Genomic DNA, 19,466 nt, shown 5'->3' with positions numbered 1-19,466 from the left:
TGCTAACATATGAATATGTGTATTTGATCTCTGAATATTCACACTTTATCTCCTCTGCTTTTTATAATCACCGACGCCCGCAAAGGGTGTGCGCTTTTAGTTTCATCTCAAATACTCGCACAAGTGTTCTGACCACTTGTTGTAACCACAACTACACGAGCGCTTTGCGGCAACGCTCTTTCTTTCGTTGCGCTCTTGCGCTCACGGCAACAACTCGTTACGCGATAATAACTCTCGGGGAAAGTCAGTCCGCCGTACCATTGACATTCTCGACCACAATTCTCCCACAATTTTACGCATTTCACTGCCGTCGTCGGTTTGTCAGCGATCGTTTGCTTATTGCATACTGATCGTTTGTCTGTTTGTCCACCTAGTGCGATACTAACTATATACGTATGAACATGCATACATACGTACGTAGCACGAGTAGAGTCATCTTAGATTTCTGTGAGTTTATTACTGAGTACTAAATCAGACGTCGGTCACAAAACGCTTCGGTGTTTGTGTTAATCTCGTGTTTGTATTGTGTTTTGTTTACGCGTTTGTGTATGTGTGTATGTGTGTATGTGTGTATGTATGTTCAATACCGTCCATTTGATTTACAAAACAAAAAGGAAAATGGGAAATAATTTAAAATTAAAATTTGATTTTTAAAAACATTTACAAGTTCAGATTCAGATTCGCTTGAGACGTGCGCGTGTACGGACGTTAATTTCGTGTTTAACCACAAGTCGATCGTAACAAAATTATTGCAATTAAATAACGAAGTGAATAAAGCGTTGTATGGGAAATATTGAATATAGCAAAGCGTTGGCGTGTATTAAGTGTATGCTGTAAATATTTAAGTGCAACAGGTTGGTGAAAAGTATTTGTGAGTGTGTGCAAATAATTTTAATTACCGTTGGGAGTGTTTATTTGAATTATAATTAGAGGAAGTGAATGAATTTGAATAGTTCATTAAATAAACGAGCTAATTACATGTGGTTGCAGATAAAGCGAGTGGTTTAAATTAGTTTTAGTTAGTTTTAACTAGAGAAATGCAGTAATTTATATATTTAATTCATTCATTACTGTTAAATTAAATTAATTATTTAAATTAATTAATAACCATTAAATATACCGAAAATATGGAAAATTGTCTCAGAAAACTATAAAAATTATTACAAATAGAGATTTAATAATTATTATTTTTTAATTAATAATAATAATACAAATAATAGCAAAAATATAATGTAGTTGAATACTTTTATTTTAATTACATATGTTTTCTAATTTTAGTTAGCGGTAAATTAAATAAATGAACTTAATTAATTCGAAATTTAGTTATAGTACCATAAATTTATTATAATTAAATAATTAAAATTACTCAGTAATTTATTATTGCGGCTAGTTCGAATTTAAAAATCACTAAATTAATCATTCAAGAATTACGAATTAATTTTAGATAATGAAATTAGTAATTTTTTTTTGTAATTAAATAATTTTAGTAATTATGTACTTAGAGTAGGTGAATGTTTTTATTTAGCTATTTCGTTTACTTTTAATTACTGGTAGATAAAATTAATAAACTTCCTTAATTCGTAATTTAATCACAGTAAATTAGTTGTAATTAAGTAAATAATTAATTAATTATTTAGGCTACTTCTGGTTTAAATGTATTTAAAAAAGTTTAAAAACCATTCAAAAATTAAGAATTAATTTTAGATAATGAAATTAGTAAATTTAGTTTTGTAATTAAATAGTCTTAGTAATTACTTAAAGTAATAACCTTTTGATAAAATGAATAAACTTTATAAATTAGTAGTTTAATCTCAGTAAACTAATTGTAATTAACTGATTAATAATAATTATGAAAATTAATTATTTAGTGAAAATAGTTCAAAAATTGTAAATTTATTAAAAATAATTAATAATTAATTTTTAATTCATTAATGAAAGCAGAAAATATTAAAAAAGTTAAATTATATCTCTATTAAAACATTTAATTAAAAATGTGTTTGTTTTTTTTTATTTGATTTTTAAATAAACTAAAAAAAATAAAGTATTGAATTCATTCTTTGAAGTTAATTCGAATTTAATTAAAAAGGAGTTGGTATCATTAAAATCTTGTAATAAATGAATTTATTTTGGATTTGAAGCCGTAAAAATTATTTTGTTTTGATTATTTTTTATAATGCCATCTTGTATGCCCTCTTTGCGTTGATCCAGCCCTCTGCTGTGGTTAAATTAAATTTTCTAATAATTATTGTAAATTCGTATGCATATATTTCTGCTTTCATGTTTTTGTAAATAAGTATACAAATTAAATTAATTTATATAAATATATTTAAATATATAATAAATAAAATATTATATAAAAATACTCATAAATGTGTATATGTGGTCACATGGTATAGTAACTCAAGTCCAGATAAGCGAAGCGTTAAGTGCTGCATTGATAACGATGTGTGCGTTAAAGCGGTTAAAATATATATATACATATGTATAGTTAATTATAAAAACAAAGTTAATTATAAAACGGTAGTTTTTTTGAAATCTCATTTCGATTTTTAACTGGAATAAACGACGATAAAATTTTGAACCAAGCTCTTTAAGCCCTAAAACATTCATTTTCGACATACATATCAATATATACGTGTATTTAAATATGTTATACATATGTATGTACATATATATCAAATAATTTTTGTATGATATATGTACTTATGTATGTCTGCATACACGCTTAGCTCTCTATTGTTTGCATTTTCTTTGCTTGTCTGGACGCTTTGATCCATTGAGAGGTTATCTTTCTTCGCCGCTTGTGTGCACCAGTCACTTGCATGCGTTATTTTTAGCTATCGAAATTCAGTAAAATGAATCAACTAGTTAATTTCCGTTGCTAATTGGAACTGCAGTTATTAAATATAAATATTATATTTATCTGCGTGTCATTGGTGAAGAGCAATCAATGAAAGTATCTGTGCAATTTAAAATGTTTAAAATGTTATCAAATGAAAGCTGGACCGTGCTAACGGTATTTGTTATAATTTGAGTGGAAGATACACTTTTAGGCTTAAGCATCATTTCAGAGAGACTTCAAAATACATACATGTATACTTTTAAAGAAAAAATAGTGTTAAATTTTTGTTGAGTACAATGTATGTACATATGAATATATTTGTATTAACTTCTTACAAATACAAGATTAAATTATTTTATTAAAATAAATAAACTATGGATGAACAGCTATAAGATACTAAGTACATTTTTAATGAATTAGAAATTTGAAATATAAAAAACGTCTAATTTGTAGCTTCTGCAATAATATTGATGAAATTTAAAAAGTTTTTAATATATTTTAAATTTAAAAATATTTTTTGTAGCAATTACTATAATTTTTATTAATTTAAATACCGTTATAAATTTTTTTTTAATTTAATTTATCACTATAAAAAAAATTTCAAACATTTCTTAGAATTAATAAAAGTTTCAATTTATGTACATATAAATTTTTTTTTTTTTTCACAAAAATTAAAATTTTCTGCCGTTACATTTATTTATTGTTATTTTAAAGAGCCTTTTGTCTTCTTGTAGAAACAATATTTGAAACTATTTAATTTGTTTTTCTTGCTAAGTCATGTATGAAAATGGAAACAAATGGAAAAGTATTTTAAATATATTAATTTAAATGATCTTTATATAGCTAATATAAAACTTCATAGAATAATAAACAAAAATTTTAAATAAAATGTGTTTATAATATTGGTTTTTATATACGAATTAACTTTTATTTTTATGAAACTAAAAACAAAACACACACATACATACATATGAATATACAATTCACATATTTTTTTATTTATTTGATGCTACCATTTTTGCCAAATAAAAAATACAAACAATTCTCCAATTGTCTTGCGACTCATTGGACCGGTTTTTGAAAAATGTAAACAACTTTTACGATTACGACTAAGAAAAAGCTTGAAGAATGTAGTATGCATAGCTAATGAGACGTTACAAATTTTTTTCTAATTTATTCTGAGGCTCTTTCCTTTATTTAATTTGTTTTGTTCGTCTTCCAATGTATTATTGTTTTTGTATAGTAAATTTGCCTGGCGGCAATCGAAAACAAAACCGAAGAGCGAACAGAAAACATTTACGCAAGAGAGAATAACAAAATAATAAGAGACATAAAACAATAAAATAAATAAGAGGAATTTTATAAAGTTTACTTCTGAATGTCTGAATGATAGTCATAAATATATTTCTTAGACAAATCTAATTAGTTATAAACATAGTATATAAAACTACAATAAGGTGAACCTAATTGTGTAAAACTTTTTATGTTTAAAGCGAACGTAATCCAATACTTTTTTTAAGTATAAAATTTTATATTATTCATTTGGTAGATTTTATAAATTTAAATTTATTTTATATGTTGTGTATTCAATTGCTTTATATAAATTGTTTTATTATTACTATACATTTAGGCTTATTAATTATAAATTTTAATATTTACTTTTTAATTCTTCTCTTTGCAGTGTTTGAAAATATTTACAGTTGGAAAAATACTAAAAAATTGAATTTCAATTTAATGAAATAAAAATATCTCACTTGTAGTATTATAAATTAAAAGTTATACTTCATTATAAAAAAATGGCATACACAACCTCAGCTAAAGCCCTATTCATCTCTACAGCTGTAATAATGATCATATTTTGCTGTTTTATGCCATCGGGTAAGTTTTCAAGTATAACTATAATATTTTAAATAGCATGTGATATTTTTTAATTTTTAAAGTATTCTTTTAGAAACCTAAAAAATTGCTTATAGATTTCTGGAATACATTGATATGTTTGAAAGAATTATTTTCCTAAATGTAATCATTCATATTGAGAACCCCACTGGCTTAAGGCCACCTCAATCCGGTTAACAGATTTATGAGTTTTTAGTTTTCAGACGCTTTCTTCTAAATATTTATTACCTGCTGAGGGTTGGCTGTTTTCAAATAGAATGGTAATGTTAGATGAAAACAGGGTTAAGAATCCGATGTAATGTTTCTAACCTATCGAATTAAAGGAATCATATAATCATAAAAGAGGCATGAGAATGTAGCAGACGCGAGCTTAACTGGGAAAAGTAGAGCTAGAACATAGGGAATGTAAAAAAACTACTAAAACAAAAGTGATATACAGAAATGTTCGTCTTTTATGTGATTTTATTTTAAACATCCAATGTGATCTGACGCGATCTAATGCCTAATCTAACGTAGACTTAATGTAAAGAACGCCTAACAAGAGTTGGTAGTGAAAAATGCTCATCTCACTTCGTTACCAGTAAACGTTATGTTCCATAACACCTATCTAACCTAGAATCGTATGGAGTCAGAATTTTTATACCCTGAACAAGGTATATTCAATTTCCCACTATGTTTGTAACATCCGAAAGGAAACGTCAGTGACCGTATAAAATATACTTGTATAAATGATCAGGATAACGAGCTGAGTGGTATAGCCATGTCGGTCTGTCTGTATATACGCGAACTAGACCCGCAGTTTTTGAGGTATCGATTTGAAATTTTGAACACGTCACTGAATCTTCAAAAAGCTGTTCATTCATCTGAACCTCCCACTATACTACTGTGTGAAGACTCTCTACCAGTTGGAAGAACTTTTGCATTTGAAGATTTTATCATACAAAGTGAACAATCGGAATCAAGTATTTGTATAGAAAATCATTTGAAGATTTTATCATACAAAGTGAACAATCGGAATCAAGTATTTGCATAGAAAATCTTGTCATTTGACGAGACGGCATTGAACTGGCCGAACAAAATCTTGTAAGGTGTTATATCTGACCAAGATGACAAAAAACCCTAAGCAAACATATTGAAAAATATATACATATGTATATGATTGTCCGGACTTATTTCCTATATAAAGTTATTTATACCATTTAACTGGACAAAAAATCAGTTCCTACGACAGTCGGGTTTATCAAATAGGAAGGCAGACCGACATACATATATGCGTTCAAAGACTGTTGGGGACTACTTTGGGCCTATAAAAGCAGAGTTTTTCCTATTTAGTATATGATGATAATTCGTGTGTAGCTTTCCACTGCTCGCAATACGGAGCATTCTCTGGATTATAATATAAAAACTATAAAGATGGCATTTTATCATTCCATTGTCGCAAAATAATGACGCAAACAACGGTTTATTACAGCTAGTTCTCATATCTAACATAAAATATAAAGCAAACGATTACTTGATAATGAATATTTATAAACAAATAGTCTATTATACATACAAACACATGTACGATAAAAATAGTTTATTAATTTGTGTTAAAGTTTTCTAGTTCCAAGCACTTTTCATAAATCTCATTTAACTAGGTTTTTAGCATTCGCTATTTATACATGGTGTTATTATTCGCTAACCGCATGCGTTTTATTGCCAACTTTATAGACGCTATAAAAATGTTACCGTATTACTTATATACAAAAACATGCTGTGGTGCAATTGTGGTATTCACAACGAGCTCAATTATTTGAATATTGTAATGACTAGAAAAAGTTTTGATAACCTCTCGAGTCTGATATACCATAGAACGACATCTATCTCTTTGAGTATTTGGTCAATGTTAAATTACCACTTTTCGGCCTTAATTTATGTGTTTTACCCCGAACATTCAGTGCTCATCATCCGTTTAAAAAATGTCGTAATAACACCCTTTTGAGGGCTGCGAAAAAGTAATACTCTTGTTTTGAGACTAAGTAAATACCCATATCAAACAATTAATTTTACAATGGCGCTTGCGGTTAAGCAGTCAATGAAATGCAATGAATGTCGAACAACCTTACGAACACACTTCAGTTTTATCTGGTTTTATTGTTGACTTATCGCTTATTAACTAGTTTCGGTTAGGTTCATTTGATTTAAGTGCATTTTATTGCTGAGCAGGGTAATAACTTAATTACCGGCCGTTAAATGCAAAACTACTTAAAGAACCTACCCGATTACTTAAATTATTATTTAAGTTGTAATAAATTCAATGAGTAGAATGAACGTGACGTCGATAGGTTAGATAATTTAGCGGTAGATGCGACTGTGCTGGAAGGTAGGTTGAAATGCCATTCAATGTTTAAATACCCGAGTATAAGGGAGTTAGTTCATATGAGAAGCTAAGGGAACTTATGAATTATGAAAGTCGTATGAGGAGTGTGCAGATCTGCCAGTTGCGACTTAGGTTTTCCATGCTCAAATTACAAGAAGGTGATCCCACAAGCTATGCCCACTTTTAATTAATAAACCTACTGAATATCACAGACAAGGTTTCGTTCGGTTAAAATCAGCCTACAATGAACTGATTAATGTTATGATTTCTCTCATACTTCAACATATCACCAGATATTCTCCAAATTTTGAAACCAAAAACTTTCTCAACTTTTTTGAAGACACATTCTTGCCATCTACAATTACTTTGGACTGAGAAGGCACATAAGAAGTAAAGATATCTCTCCAAAAATAATGATATTTTCAGATTTAAGTTCATCTTTATACACACATTGTAATATACTCGTATGATATAGAAAACTGAGAATTTTTCATTATAGAAATAATATTGCCAAAGATTTTTGATAGCCGATGAATATCGTATGATGGATTATCAAGATCTGAAGTATGTGCCATTAGAGTATTGTTTGTAAGCAAGTTCGAAATCTTTCAGTTCTGAAAGTAAAGTTAAAAGGTCGATCCTAAGAAGGATCTCAGTTGGACAGCTGAGAACGCCGGTGCGCTGTGATACCTATAAACTTTTTCCTATATACTGAATTATAAGACCCTTACAGATACTAAGTTAGTTCGTAATCTTTCAGTTTTGAAATTAAAGTTGAAAGGTCGATCCTGAGAAGATTGACGTTGTGGTATTTATAAACTCCTTCCTATAAACTGGATTATAAGGTCCTTACAGATCGACAAAGCGCTTTGAGACTGTCACAAATTTGTCGAAAAAACTTATATCAGTTTCAGCTAGTGGGTGAAGAGAAAATAATATGGGTACATTGAGCACTTGCTATATTGAGCTTCACTTGTCGAACATGGAAGCAACAAACACGCCATTCTCGGCGAACTCGGCTGAAATAGGTGGTAGTGCACATAGCAACAATCAAATAGAAGAAGAGGGTATAAGTTTATTTTAGTTTCATAAAAAATTGTCTTCATTGCAAAATCTGTGCAATCAAGCATTAGACAAAATGTAAAACGATAAAAGTTTATTGTTTGTAACTTCGTGAATATGTCATTCCAATTTGATATCACAAAAATAAAGTTCTTATTTGTTCAATCCGTAATTATGTTGTTGATTAACGCATGTCTATTAACATATCTACTATGCATATGTATGTACTATATGGCTATAGGCTTATCTTTTTCAACGTAATCAAACATTTTCGGCTTGTTTAAGTTTTCATCATATGAGTATACACAATTTTTTATAAGTATATTGTCGCCATTGTGCTATTTTCGAATTGTTCAAATTGCTTTGATTTAAAACAAATGCATTTTATTTGCGCGTAGAGTGTGCCAGAAATAAAAGCGCCTCCTAGAAACAATGGCAAGGCGCCGAAGCGCAACGATACATCGACACTGTGACCTTTGTGGATGATTAAATCTATACAATTGCCAAAAATATATACATTTGTATATTCAAATAGTATAAATCATGTAAAAACAAAATTTTATAGATCTATGCGGCCAGTCATTGTTATTAAAAAAAATAATAATAATATATGTATAATAAATATATAAATAAATTATATGTTTTGTTGTAAGTCAAAGATAAAAAGTCTGAAATAAATTTGACAGAATCAATGGATTTCAATGGCTTGAAAAAGAAGGACGGAGTTTGTGCGGGTATATACTAATTAAAGTTGGGATAAGGCAGACTTTTAAGCCGCCGGAGGACCTCCTGCAGTATGCTTCAAGCAAAGGTCTTTACTATTGGGAAGCTGTGAAGCTAGTCTATAATGCATCAGCAGACAATTCCACAGTTAATATTTACGTAGACAGCCAAGCAGCAATCAAAGCAGTTACCTTGGTTCGCATGTCGGAGAGAATTGTCTGGGGAAGCAGGACAGTTGTGTAGAGTGCCGCCAGGAACAAGTGACTTCATTTCTACTGGATGCCAGGTCACAAAGGCATCGATGGTAATGAGATAGTGGATAGGATTACCAGGTGTACAGCTGTCATCCGATAACGACGATTACCACGATTTGGACAAGAGCATCTATCGGAATGCTAAACTGCAAAAGTCATGTGAAAAGCGGTAGATCAAAAATACACAAAGCTCCTCCTCATTTTTAATTGAAGAGACTGTAAGAACATGATTGGAATACTCACTGGTCACAGTCTGGTGGCAGCACACGCCTGCGAAATGAGGCTGTCAGATCGCGATGACTGCGGGAAATGTCAAGAGCCAAGCCATCAGGTAAACAATGCAGCATATTTTGAGCACTCTACTATATCTGGCAACGACCAAAACTGGTTTGTGCGTGAGTCACATGCCTTTTGATTGTCATTGCTTTCAAAAGCGGGTTCATATAAATTTGTTTAAAAAATCAGAAATTAATTTCGACTGAGTGGACTATAATACCACTCACAGTTGCATTTCTTATAGCATAAAAGGGTTTACAAAGATATTTTTCTGAATTTTGAAAGGTCAGTTTATATTTCGTGAAAATAATTTGTCAAATCGAGGAGCCTTCCATACATGAACTTGCTGCTGATGGGTCATTTTGTGTCGGCGCTGTATCCTATAGTGGTTGGATATTGTCGGCTACCACAAATAAGCAGTATCTTGATGAGAGTAGCACATGTGCAAAATTTTAGATCGATGTCTCTAAAACTGTGGTACTAGTTCGCGTGTATACAGACGGACATACAGAGTGACGGACACGGCTAAGTCGACAGAGCTTGGTACACTGATCATTTATTCTACGTTTTCTTCAAATTTCATGCCTCACTGAATATGCTCTGTTTAGGATATAGTACCAATATATTGCGCACGAAATTTAGCAGTAAATTTTTCGTTGATATTAGAATGTTAATTTTTAAGTATATTTGCCATGATTAAAAATTAGCACATTAATTTAAAGAGTTCTTTTTTCGTATATGAAGTTTGAAATGTTCTCCTTATATATTTATATATACAATTTAAAAATAGCACATAAGTAATTATTTGCCACTCCAGTGCTAATTGTTTTCGCAGCAGTTAGCTAGTCTGCTATTTACTGCGTAGATGTTATTATTTTCAAGCGCAGACTAGAGTTCAAGTTATTCAATTAAAGATAGTTCGAATTGTTAAAAACGCAATGATACAATGTAGTCTAATGCGTAGAATGGGATGTACTGTTTATAGCTTTTAAATATTCGAATTTTTGAATTGAAAAAAAAAAAAATTCACGAAAGGAAATTTTTAGTAAAATTTATGATCTAAAAGATAAGTACTACTCTTGGACTTAGCAAAAGTCCAAACTGGTCTATCTTACCTAGCATAACCTCAATGATAAGAGATCTTCTGAAGTTTAACTGTAAGCTTTAAAATTAAGCTACAAAGCCTGCCTTGCAGTGATATTTTTTCTCTCTATTATAACTTCATTTTAATCCATTAATTCGATATTAGCTTTTGTAGCTCACCGTAATTTATAAAGTGTGTTAAACAAAATACATTTTTATTTCTATATTAAATCTTTTAAGGAACCCCTAAGAGTAGGTTTTTGAACATTAAGAATGAATGTTATTCAAAAGTATAGAAGTCAGTAGGTAACATTTTTCCCTCTATTGCGTATTATGTATAACATTTGAAATAAACATAATTTTTTTCATAAATAAAAAATACATATGTATGTATAAAAAAATATGTATGTATGTAAAATAGTATGTGAAAAGAATTCTCATGCTTCTCTAATTTCTCCAACTGCACCGTAAAAAACACCACATTCATACGCTAAGTTTTGTCTAATTAGCACCGGTCCAACTACCCAAGTAAACATAAATAAACAATAATTTCACATATGTTTGGTAATTAAATTTATTCTCCAGAAAAATTTTACATGCAAAAGATTCCTAATCCATACAATTTAGTACTAATTATTATTTTGTATCCAAATTAACACCACTTTGTTCTTTTTTTGTGAAAAAATTGTACGCCAACCACTTGCTCGCATTTATTTAGTGTATGTATGTATATACTTATATCTAGCTCGTTAAAGAGGTTTCAATAATGGCGGGGTAGAGGTAAATTTCAACTGCCTTCGGTTCGCCAAACGTTACTATTCGGCGAATCGAACAAACTATACCAGATGCTCAAATAATAATGTTATATTAATCCTTTAAAGCAGAAAGGCAGTAGATGTAGTGGCTGCAAGTACGAATATACTAGGTTCCGGTACTCAAAGGAATTCCGGGATACGAAATAACTGATAAGACTGCCAAAAGTGGCATACGTGTGCCTACCAAGCCAGTACAGCAATAACGCAAATGACTAAAAACGTTTTATATTAAAATGAAATTTCCGAAAGGGCTCTCAGTTGGATCAGGCCAAGATGGAAAGTCTTAAGGGGAAGCCTGCTTTAGAAGCTTAAAAAAATCGATTTTTTGTTTTTTATTTAAATCTATTTAAAAAATATTTAAGAAAATGACCTCAAAGTTATATATATCATATACTAGCAGATATGCGAGCGTTTGGGCAGAAAGCCTTGACGCGCGATTTCTCGGTTCTTCATTTTTACGATTTTTCTTAATTGGCGGGCAGGATAGAAAAAAAAACTAAACGTCGTATGGAATTGAGGCAAAGTTTATTATCTTCTATTTAAACTTAAAAAAAAACTAAGAAAAGTCTGGTTTGAACATATTTTTAAACAACATAAAGTAAAATTTTTTTGGTCAAAAACCACTTTTTTCAATTTTTAAAAATTTGTAAAATTTTACACTTTTTTTGGAATTTTCTTAGTTTAACTAGAAGATAAATTTTTAAAAAATATGAATCTCTTTGAACTTTTTGTTTCCGATAGAAATTGCGACCTGCATCCTGCCCGCCGTCCGACAAATGCACATGCGAGATGCATCGGACAATTGCTTCCCAAAGGCAGAATATTAAAGATTTCGTATCGAAAAAAATTTCGGATGTTGTTTAAATATATATATAACTATAAGCCCTAGAAATTGCGCTATAATCGACTATATCTTTTCCACCCAAAAAATCCTCAAAAAAAAAAACGATTTTTTGAAACCTCTAAAGCAGACTCCCCCCTTAAGTTCATGTATCGCCAAGATCTTATGCAAGAGCCACGTAGGAAAAAAGCTTTAAATTCACACGGTCCGAAAGGACACCTTAGTAACATCATGGGCATAAATGACGACGCCAAGAGTCTTAGGCATAAAAGAGATTATATGCCTCTGTTCAGCATTAACTAGAACTTGTCTTAAAGCATTGACCGAAGACCATTCCATTGTCATTGAAAATATTATAAAAATGGTAATCAGCTGTTTACGTAAGTTTGAAACTCACATAGCTGCCGTCTGACATCAACAAATTAGGATCTGATTAAGAGCACCATTAATCCGGATTAACGCTGCCGTCTGTTAAGATTATTAGATACATATCTTGGAGCTCGCAGTTCAAGGGACTAGGCGAAGTATAAAACTTAGATTTTGAGTCGATAGCTGCAAAGAGAGTTACGTCCTGAATGACGAAGGCATGGCATTACTAAGGACCAGTAGATCTACATATGTATGGTGACACCCGGGTAACCTAACCTAACTTTCAAAAATATACCAAGAAAAATAAATTTGTATTTGCCGTTGTGTTGTGAATTTGAACAATTCACAATAGGATCTGAAATATGCAAACAAAACTTGGTTGGATCAATTCAGATAACTACCACGATAGCTTTCAACTGATGCTTTTTACATGTAAAATTTTGTCAAGAGAGTAGCACACAATAATAGCGAGCAGAGAAATGACGAATCAAAGCCGGCAATTGCTAATGATTTCCAATATACTTTTGAAAACACACAATTAAATAGTAAATAATATTGATAACATTATATGTTATTGTTTAATATATGCCACCACTATCTATCACTTCCATTTTCTCTTAGTTCTATTTGCATTTCCTCATATTTTCACTTTCGCAACAGCAGAGTGAACACATTAAGTACTACATATACATATATTTTATGGCATATATATGTACATATGTAAACTGAACATATGATAGCTAAATTTTCTTCAATTTCTTCTGTTTTTGTTTTCCATTTTGTTTTGATTAGAAAATGCGTTTAATGCTGCGAATAAAAAAAACAATAACAATAATTTAATATTGTAGCAACGGCGGCAACTGAGTTGCATCTGCGGTGCTTTGATTTTGTGTTACTGCGGCGAGAAAAGTCGAAATAAATAGTGAAAAATTCGATTTATTTCCTTGCGAGGTTAATATACATTTCTGCAGATATACATACATACATGTATTCGAAAGTAATAAAACACATTTGTATATACATACATATATGTGGGCAGAGAATCTACTGTACTATAGTATTTACACATTAGAGTGAGCCAAAAAGTAATCTGCCGAGTTTATGGCTTCTGACCAAATTTCACCCAGACTGGTCCAATTGTACTGCACGTGAAAACCGAATCGATAAATTAAAATTTTATCCTAGATTAGTACAACGTTTTCTATGCTCATGTGAAGTTTGTGCTTTATGTGAAAAATTAATAGGGGAAATGTATTTTTTCTCAATCCGGATCAAATTTGATCGCCTGGTATGCAGAGACAAAAATAACTTGCAAGGTAGACTCTTTAGCTTAATATTCAAAAGTGTCGATGTGCAGTCAAAGATTCCCACTTAATAACATGTAAAAAATATTTTTTCATCAAAAGTAGCTTAACTTTTGAACCCTTTAAGCTTAAGTCTTTACCACGCGGATGCTTGTATAGTTTAAAATAACCTTATTAGTGAGCTTTTTTTTTTAAAAAAAAAGATGGTAAATTTAAAAGTTTTGAAAAGTGAAAAAAATATCAAATGAACTTCGATAGGTTAGTTTTTTTGACTCACCTTAATATATATATATTACTTTTTTTAAGTGAATTAGATTAGCTTAAATATGGGTGCATATGAATATGAACATAGATATGTACTATATAGTATATACTATATTATTACCTCGAATTTGTTTTCCTTCGCACGTGCTTGATTTCAATAACAATGACAAATAATGCAATTTTGTCTGAAATTAAATGCAGTGAAGAATATATATTCAAAAAATATATACATATATTCTAATTTTCGATGACTCAGTCGAGCATTTCGACTGGTAACTGGCGAATGATACGCGTGATGTTTTGCTCCGAATCGAAGCGGGATTGTCCGCATAGACTTTAGATTTTACATATCCCCTCAGGAAAAAGTCTAACGATATGATATCACACGATATTGGTGGCCAACCAACCGGTCCAAAACGTGAAATTATCTGCTCATTGAATTGTTCTGTCAATAAATCCATCGATTGATGTGATGTGTGGGAAATGGCGCTGGCTTGTTGAAACAAAATGTCGCCGAGATCACGAGCTTGAATTTCAGCCATTAAACAATCGGTTATCGTAGCGCAATAACGGTCGCTATTCACGGATACGTTCTCACCGGCATCATTTTTGAAGAAATATAGAAATTCCACCGGCACACAACTCACACCAAGTCGTTTTTATGAAATGACAGCTCTAGAATCTCTTCAGGTTGCTTTTCGATCCAGAAATGAACTTATCAAAATTTAGCTCGAAAACGTCGGATCTTCTGGGAAGATTTCAAGAGCCCGAAGAGTGAACGATGTCGCTTGGAAAGGTCGAGCGACTGCAGTTCTTTCACAAGCTGTATTAAGATCTCGATAAAAACGAACGGCGCCTAGTCGACTCTCCACGGTCTTCGTGTACACTCTCAGCTACGGCTTCTATATTTTCTTCACTGTTTGCTGGATGTAGCCTACTATATTCGCTCGAATATTATCTAATAATGAATTCTGGGTCTCAAGATGGGTGATCGTGTTGCGAATAGTAAGCTCAGTAGACTGATTATGTTGACCATATGCATTTTCGTAATTAATTTCAACGATTTGTAAACGTTAAGTCTTTTCATGATGAAATCTCAAAGATTACTGAACAAAAATACCATGATAGCTTGACACGACTCACGCGTGATCTGTCAAAAAAAGCTATTGAAAGAAGAACATCTACTTGGAGAACCCGTTATAAACGCTTTATAGGGTCTCTGACATTTTTTGTTTAGTTTTACAAATATCGTGACACTCTTAGTATGCTTTGTTCAAGGTATAAAATCTTAAATTAGAAACGCTATCCAACTTTTTCGTAGAAACTATTTTCTTCTCTTATCTAATTCGTAAAGTTATATTTCCGTATAACTTTCAATAAGCTGCGATATTTTCTCAGAACAATTTGGCTCACACCACTTTCAATTTCAAGTTCCGTTGTTTACTTTTTCAACTACCTGAGAGCACTAAGTATAAAAAAATATCTTAATTGATACGATATGGAAAAAACTATCAAAGGTGAATGCGTTGACTTATTCGCTCACTACCCTCTTTAGAAACCTGAAACATTGAACGCCACCTTAAATAGTGGCAAAAACTCAGTTTGCGGATTTTCATACTCTTTATATTTCTCTATGGGAAAGCTGCGTACTTTCCAAATATGTACCCACGTATGTATGTACCATATGTATAACTATATATAATTACATATTTCAATGTAACACAAGAACCGTACGCGAGTAAATGTCAAGCATCTGACATTTGCCAAATTGACAGTAGTAACAATAAATGCAATTGCAACTTACAATAGTGCCACTTTACCAATTTCCACTTGTCAGCTGATATATATAATACTTGCATATGTAAAAATGTATATTTTTCAGTCGGTTGATTATTTAGACAGTTGCATGCCACTTTGCCACACTTGCCTACATTTATCTGCTGTATTTTGTTACACGTGCGAAAGCTCCGACTGACACTTGCATGACGGCTTCGTTTCAAGGCCCGTGCCAGTACTCACTTTTCAAGGGAGAAAATGAAAACGAAAGGACAATTAGCCTGTCCGTTTGATCAGCTAATTTGAATTTGTAGTGAAATTTAATTTGAACTTAATGAAATATGCTGTCTAAATAATTGCCGTGTTAACAAGTTGAATTGTTGGGGGTTTGAGATAAGCATTATTACCATAGATATAAAATGTCAATTATGTGAGGGAAGAAGGCGATACAAAACGGACTCTGAATACAAAATTAAGTTACCACTACGAAAGGGCTTTCAATATTGAGTTTTAAAGGGTTAAGGTTGTAGTGTTATTACAACTTGTCCGGTGGCTAAGGTCACGAGTTTAGATGCTTGGTTTCGCAAAGCCAAGATACATATATTTTTAATGTTCAAGACTCGACTATTAATCGGAGAACTTCGTTTGATACTTAATTTCAAGCAATGCCTCTTTTTTCTTTAGTAAACCTTGTCACTTTGTATCTCTCTCTCTCTTCAAGTGGACGACAATATCTGTCATTACTTTTACAACTACTCAACTTTTTGTTGTTTTGCCAAATTTGGCATGTGTCCTTCATACTTCATTTGTCACTCAGTAAAACCCACTTGTGCGTTGTTCGTTGGTGACACTTTACCATAATTAATTTGAAGCAAAGAAATGGAAGAAGTTTTTATTTATTCTCCTCAAAGACAAATGTATATGACAAAGCATTATTGCATTTTAATGGACAACACTTGTCTGCAATGACCGTAATGATTTTTTGTGATGATTCGTAAATTCCATTATATTTGCGCCATTACCGTTATTACACAATAGAATGGGTTTTTTTGAGTCCATTTGTCTGGTAGAGTTGAGGCGGATATTGTGAAACTTGTGGCGCCAAATATTTATGCAACTTTTGATGTCGTCCATATAAATAAGGAAAATATGAAAAATAAAATATATTTACCAACTGGAATTGAATAATGAAAGTGATTACCAAATTTGTGGTTATAATTATTATTAAATGTTGTAGTGAGGGATAAGTGTGGTTAGAATGTGAAATATGAAACGAGGGTTAGGAGAGATTAACTTTTGCCGTAAAATTGTCTTTACTAGAGCTGGAACATATCTAAGTCCATATCTTCGTGGTTTTTGACCACACCTCACACTTCTTCAAAGGTTTATGTTATAAAGATCTCTCGTTGATATAGCATGCATGACACACACACATTTCTCATAACCTCGCTCTTATCTTATGGTTTCGTCTAGTGTTGGTAAGGCCTACTGAAAAATTAGTTTGAAAGCCTCTCTCGGGGCGAAATTTACAACGATTCCGCAGTTTATCGTCACATAATTCGCTCTTAACTCATGATTTTTAACCCTTCTATTTATCCTCATAACCTCGCTCTTATCTAATTAGTTTATCTGGGAACGCCCTATTGGAAAAAAGTTTAAGTGTCTCTGTCTGTAAACATTTCACAATGCAAACACGCCTTATTTCGGACATGCTGTCCACTTTGGAAAATGCTTTCTAGTAGGTCCAGTTGGGGAGTAGGAAGGAATATATATAAATAAGTTTAAGATTGCTCAAGAGCTCGCAACATATAACTACAGAACCAAACATATGCCTTCTAACTTAGAATTTTTTGCAATTATTTGAAATAAAGTAAATTAGTGTTTTAAGCGCATTTCATTAATTGCCTTTCTCTTCTTTTCATTTTCCAACAGTGAATGCCATCCGTTGTCACCAGTGTAACTCCCATCTGCAGGAGGATTGCACGGAATTGCGTCTGATAACACCGCGTGCGCCACGTGACGAGCAATTCCTAACCGAATGCGAGTCGCCCGATATGTTTTGCCGCAAGACGATTACGAAAATCGAAGTGAGCGGCGAGAATCGCATCATACGCAGCTGTGGACGCTTGGACAACGACAAGAGCGCGAAGACGAATTACTGCTTCGATGCTGACAATGAGGGGTATAAGCAGAGGATCTGCACCTGCTATGAGGATGGCTGCAATGCGGCAACGCCACGTCTCGGCAATGCCAATCACGTGACCATGCTGAGTGCGACCGGTTTGTGCGTGTTGGTGGCGCGATTCCTGCGGATTAATGCTTAGATAGGAGAAATTTCTGTACAAATCCATTCTGGGTTGTGTGTATGTATTTTGCATCGTTGCGTGAAGTATACTAGATTACTGTAAATTGTTGGAACTTTGCGTTGGAGAGTGGAGTGCTTGAAGCATGAAATGCATATTAATGAAGTTGACGCTGGAGTTGAAGAGCGCTACACTTTCTTTGTCATTTGGATAATGTTGATTTATATTATTTGATTGCTTTCATATCATTTTTGTTTAAAAATACTTCCACACGACTTTTGGACTCGATTTATGAAATTTTGATTTAATAAAAAATATATACGCATACATTTCTAGGTTAAGTTTTAATGTACACATATTTTGAGGAAATATTTTTAAAAGAACTATTAAGAATAAAATTTATTTAATAAAAAAACTAAAAATATAAAAATTTCCATACACGAAAATTCATCAGAAATGTTAATTTCTATTAATTTAGGAATTCTAGAAGAGCGAAATATTGAGCAAAACGTTTTCACTCGCATGGTTTATAAGTTTGAGGGATTCCTTTCTGCGTAAAAGTTTTATATGAGACAAGAAACACAATTTTAACCTCGGCTACGTTGGTCACCAACTTCTATCCTAAATACTCAGAGCTAAGTCTTCCCGATACAATAATTTGCATAGCATTGGCCTAATTAATACCAACGTTCTCGAAATAAACTCTGTAACAGAGGTCATATTTTTTTATCATTTATGTATAGATCTCTCTCTTCTTTATTGTACCTTGAAAATTTAGACATAAATACTTAAGGCATCTAACCCCATCAGATCTGGAATGCCTGATTGTCAAAAAGCATTATCAAACCAAAAGTTGGATATTATCAACAAACACTAAACGTCTATGGGCAAAATATTCGATTTTAATAGTTTTGGACTCGGAATAAATATAGAGATACTCGGAAATCCTCCCACATCCCATTTTAACACCCTCACTTAGGAGAAAGATTAGGAGAAAGAATCATTTTGACGATTTTCTCTTCAAAAACCGGCGATTTGGAACACATTTTTATTTTTCTAAATTTCTGGGTAAATCCAAATTTATTTTTTCTTTAATAAAAATATGCCTCATGCGATTCTGCAAATTTCTGCATTTTTATATTTTCTCTACAACCAGTAGTTTAGAAGTTATAAGCATTTTCGTATTCGGTGGCTGCTTGTTACATGCTCCTGGTCGCCTGGTAGAAATCTGAGGTTTCGGCAACAAATTGAATGAAATTTTTCCTGCAGCGGATGCAAATTTGCGTAGTGGGTAGC

General features: G+C 31.9%; 1 protein-coding gene across 1 annotated transcript; it reads left to right on the top strand.

Moving 5' to 3' along the window:
* Nucleotides 1-598: 598 nt before the first annotated feature.
* Nucleotides 599-18,499, top strand: LOC126752992 (uncharacterized). The gene is made up of 3 exons (XM_050464086.1): nucleotides 599-854; nucleotides 4,524-4,720; nucleotides 17,800-18,499. The coding sequence occupies exons 2-3, from the start codon at nucleotides 4,639-4,641 to the stop codon at nucleotides 18,189-18,191; spliced, it is 474 nt and encodes a 157-aa protein (XP_050320043.1). The 5' UTR covers nucleotides 599-854; nucleotides 4,524-4,638; the 3' UTR covers nucleotides 18,192-18,499.
* The last annotated feature ends 967 nt before the right edge of the window (nucleotides 18,500-19,466 follow it).

Source organism: Bactrocera neohumeralis, chromosome 3 (genome assembly GCF_024586455.1).
Source record: "Bactrocera neohumeralis isolate Rockhampton chromosome 3, APGP_CSIRO_Bneo_wtdbg2-racon-allhic-juicebox.fasta_v2, whole genome shotgun sequence".
Taxonomy (NCBI): Eukaryota; Metazoa; Arthropoda; class Insecta; order Diptera; family Tephritidae; genus Bactrocera; species Bactrocera neohumeralis.
Note: the sequence above shows the minus strand (reverse complement) of the source record. Positions and strands in the feature narration are given on the sequence as shown.

Excerpts from the sequence above, each read along its gene's own strand:
- LOC126752992 (XM_050464086.1), top strand. The coding sequence starts at position 4,639 with ATGGCATACACAACCTCAGCTAAAGCCCTATTCATCTCTACAGCTGTA. Across the intron at positions 4,721-17,799 it reads TTGCTGTTTTATGCCATCGG|TGAATGCCATCCGTTGTCAC; the intron begins GTAAGTTTTCAA and ends ATTTTCCAACAG.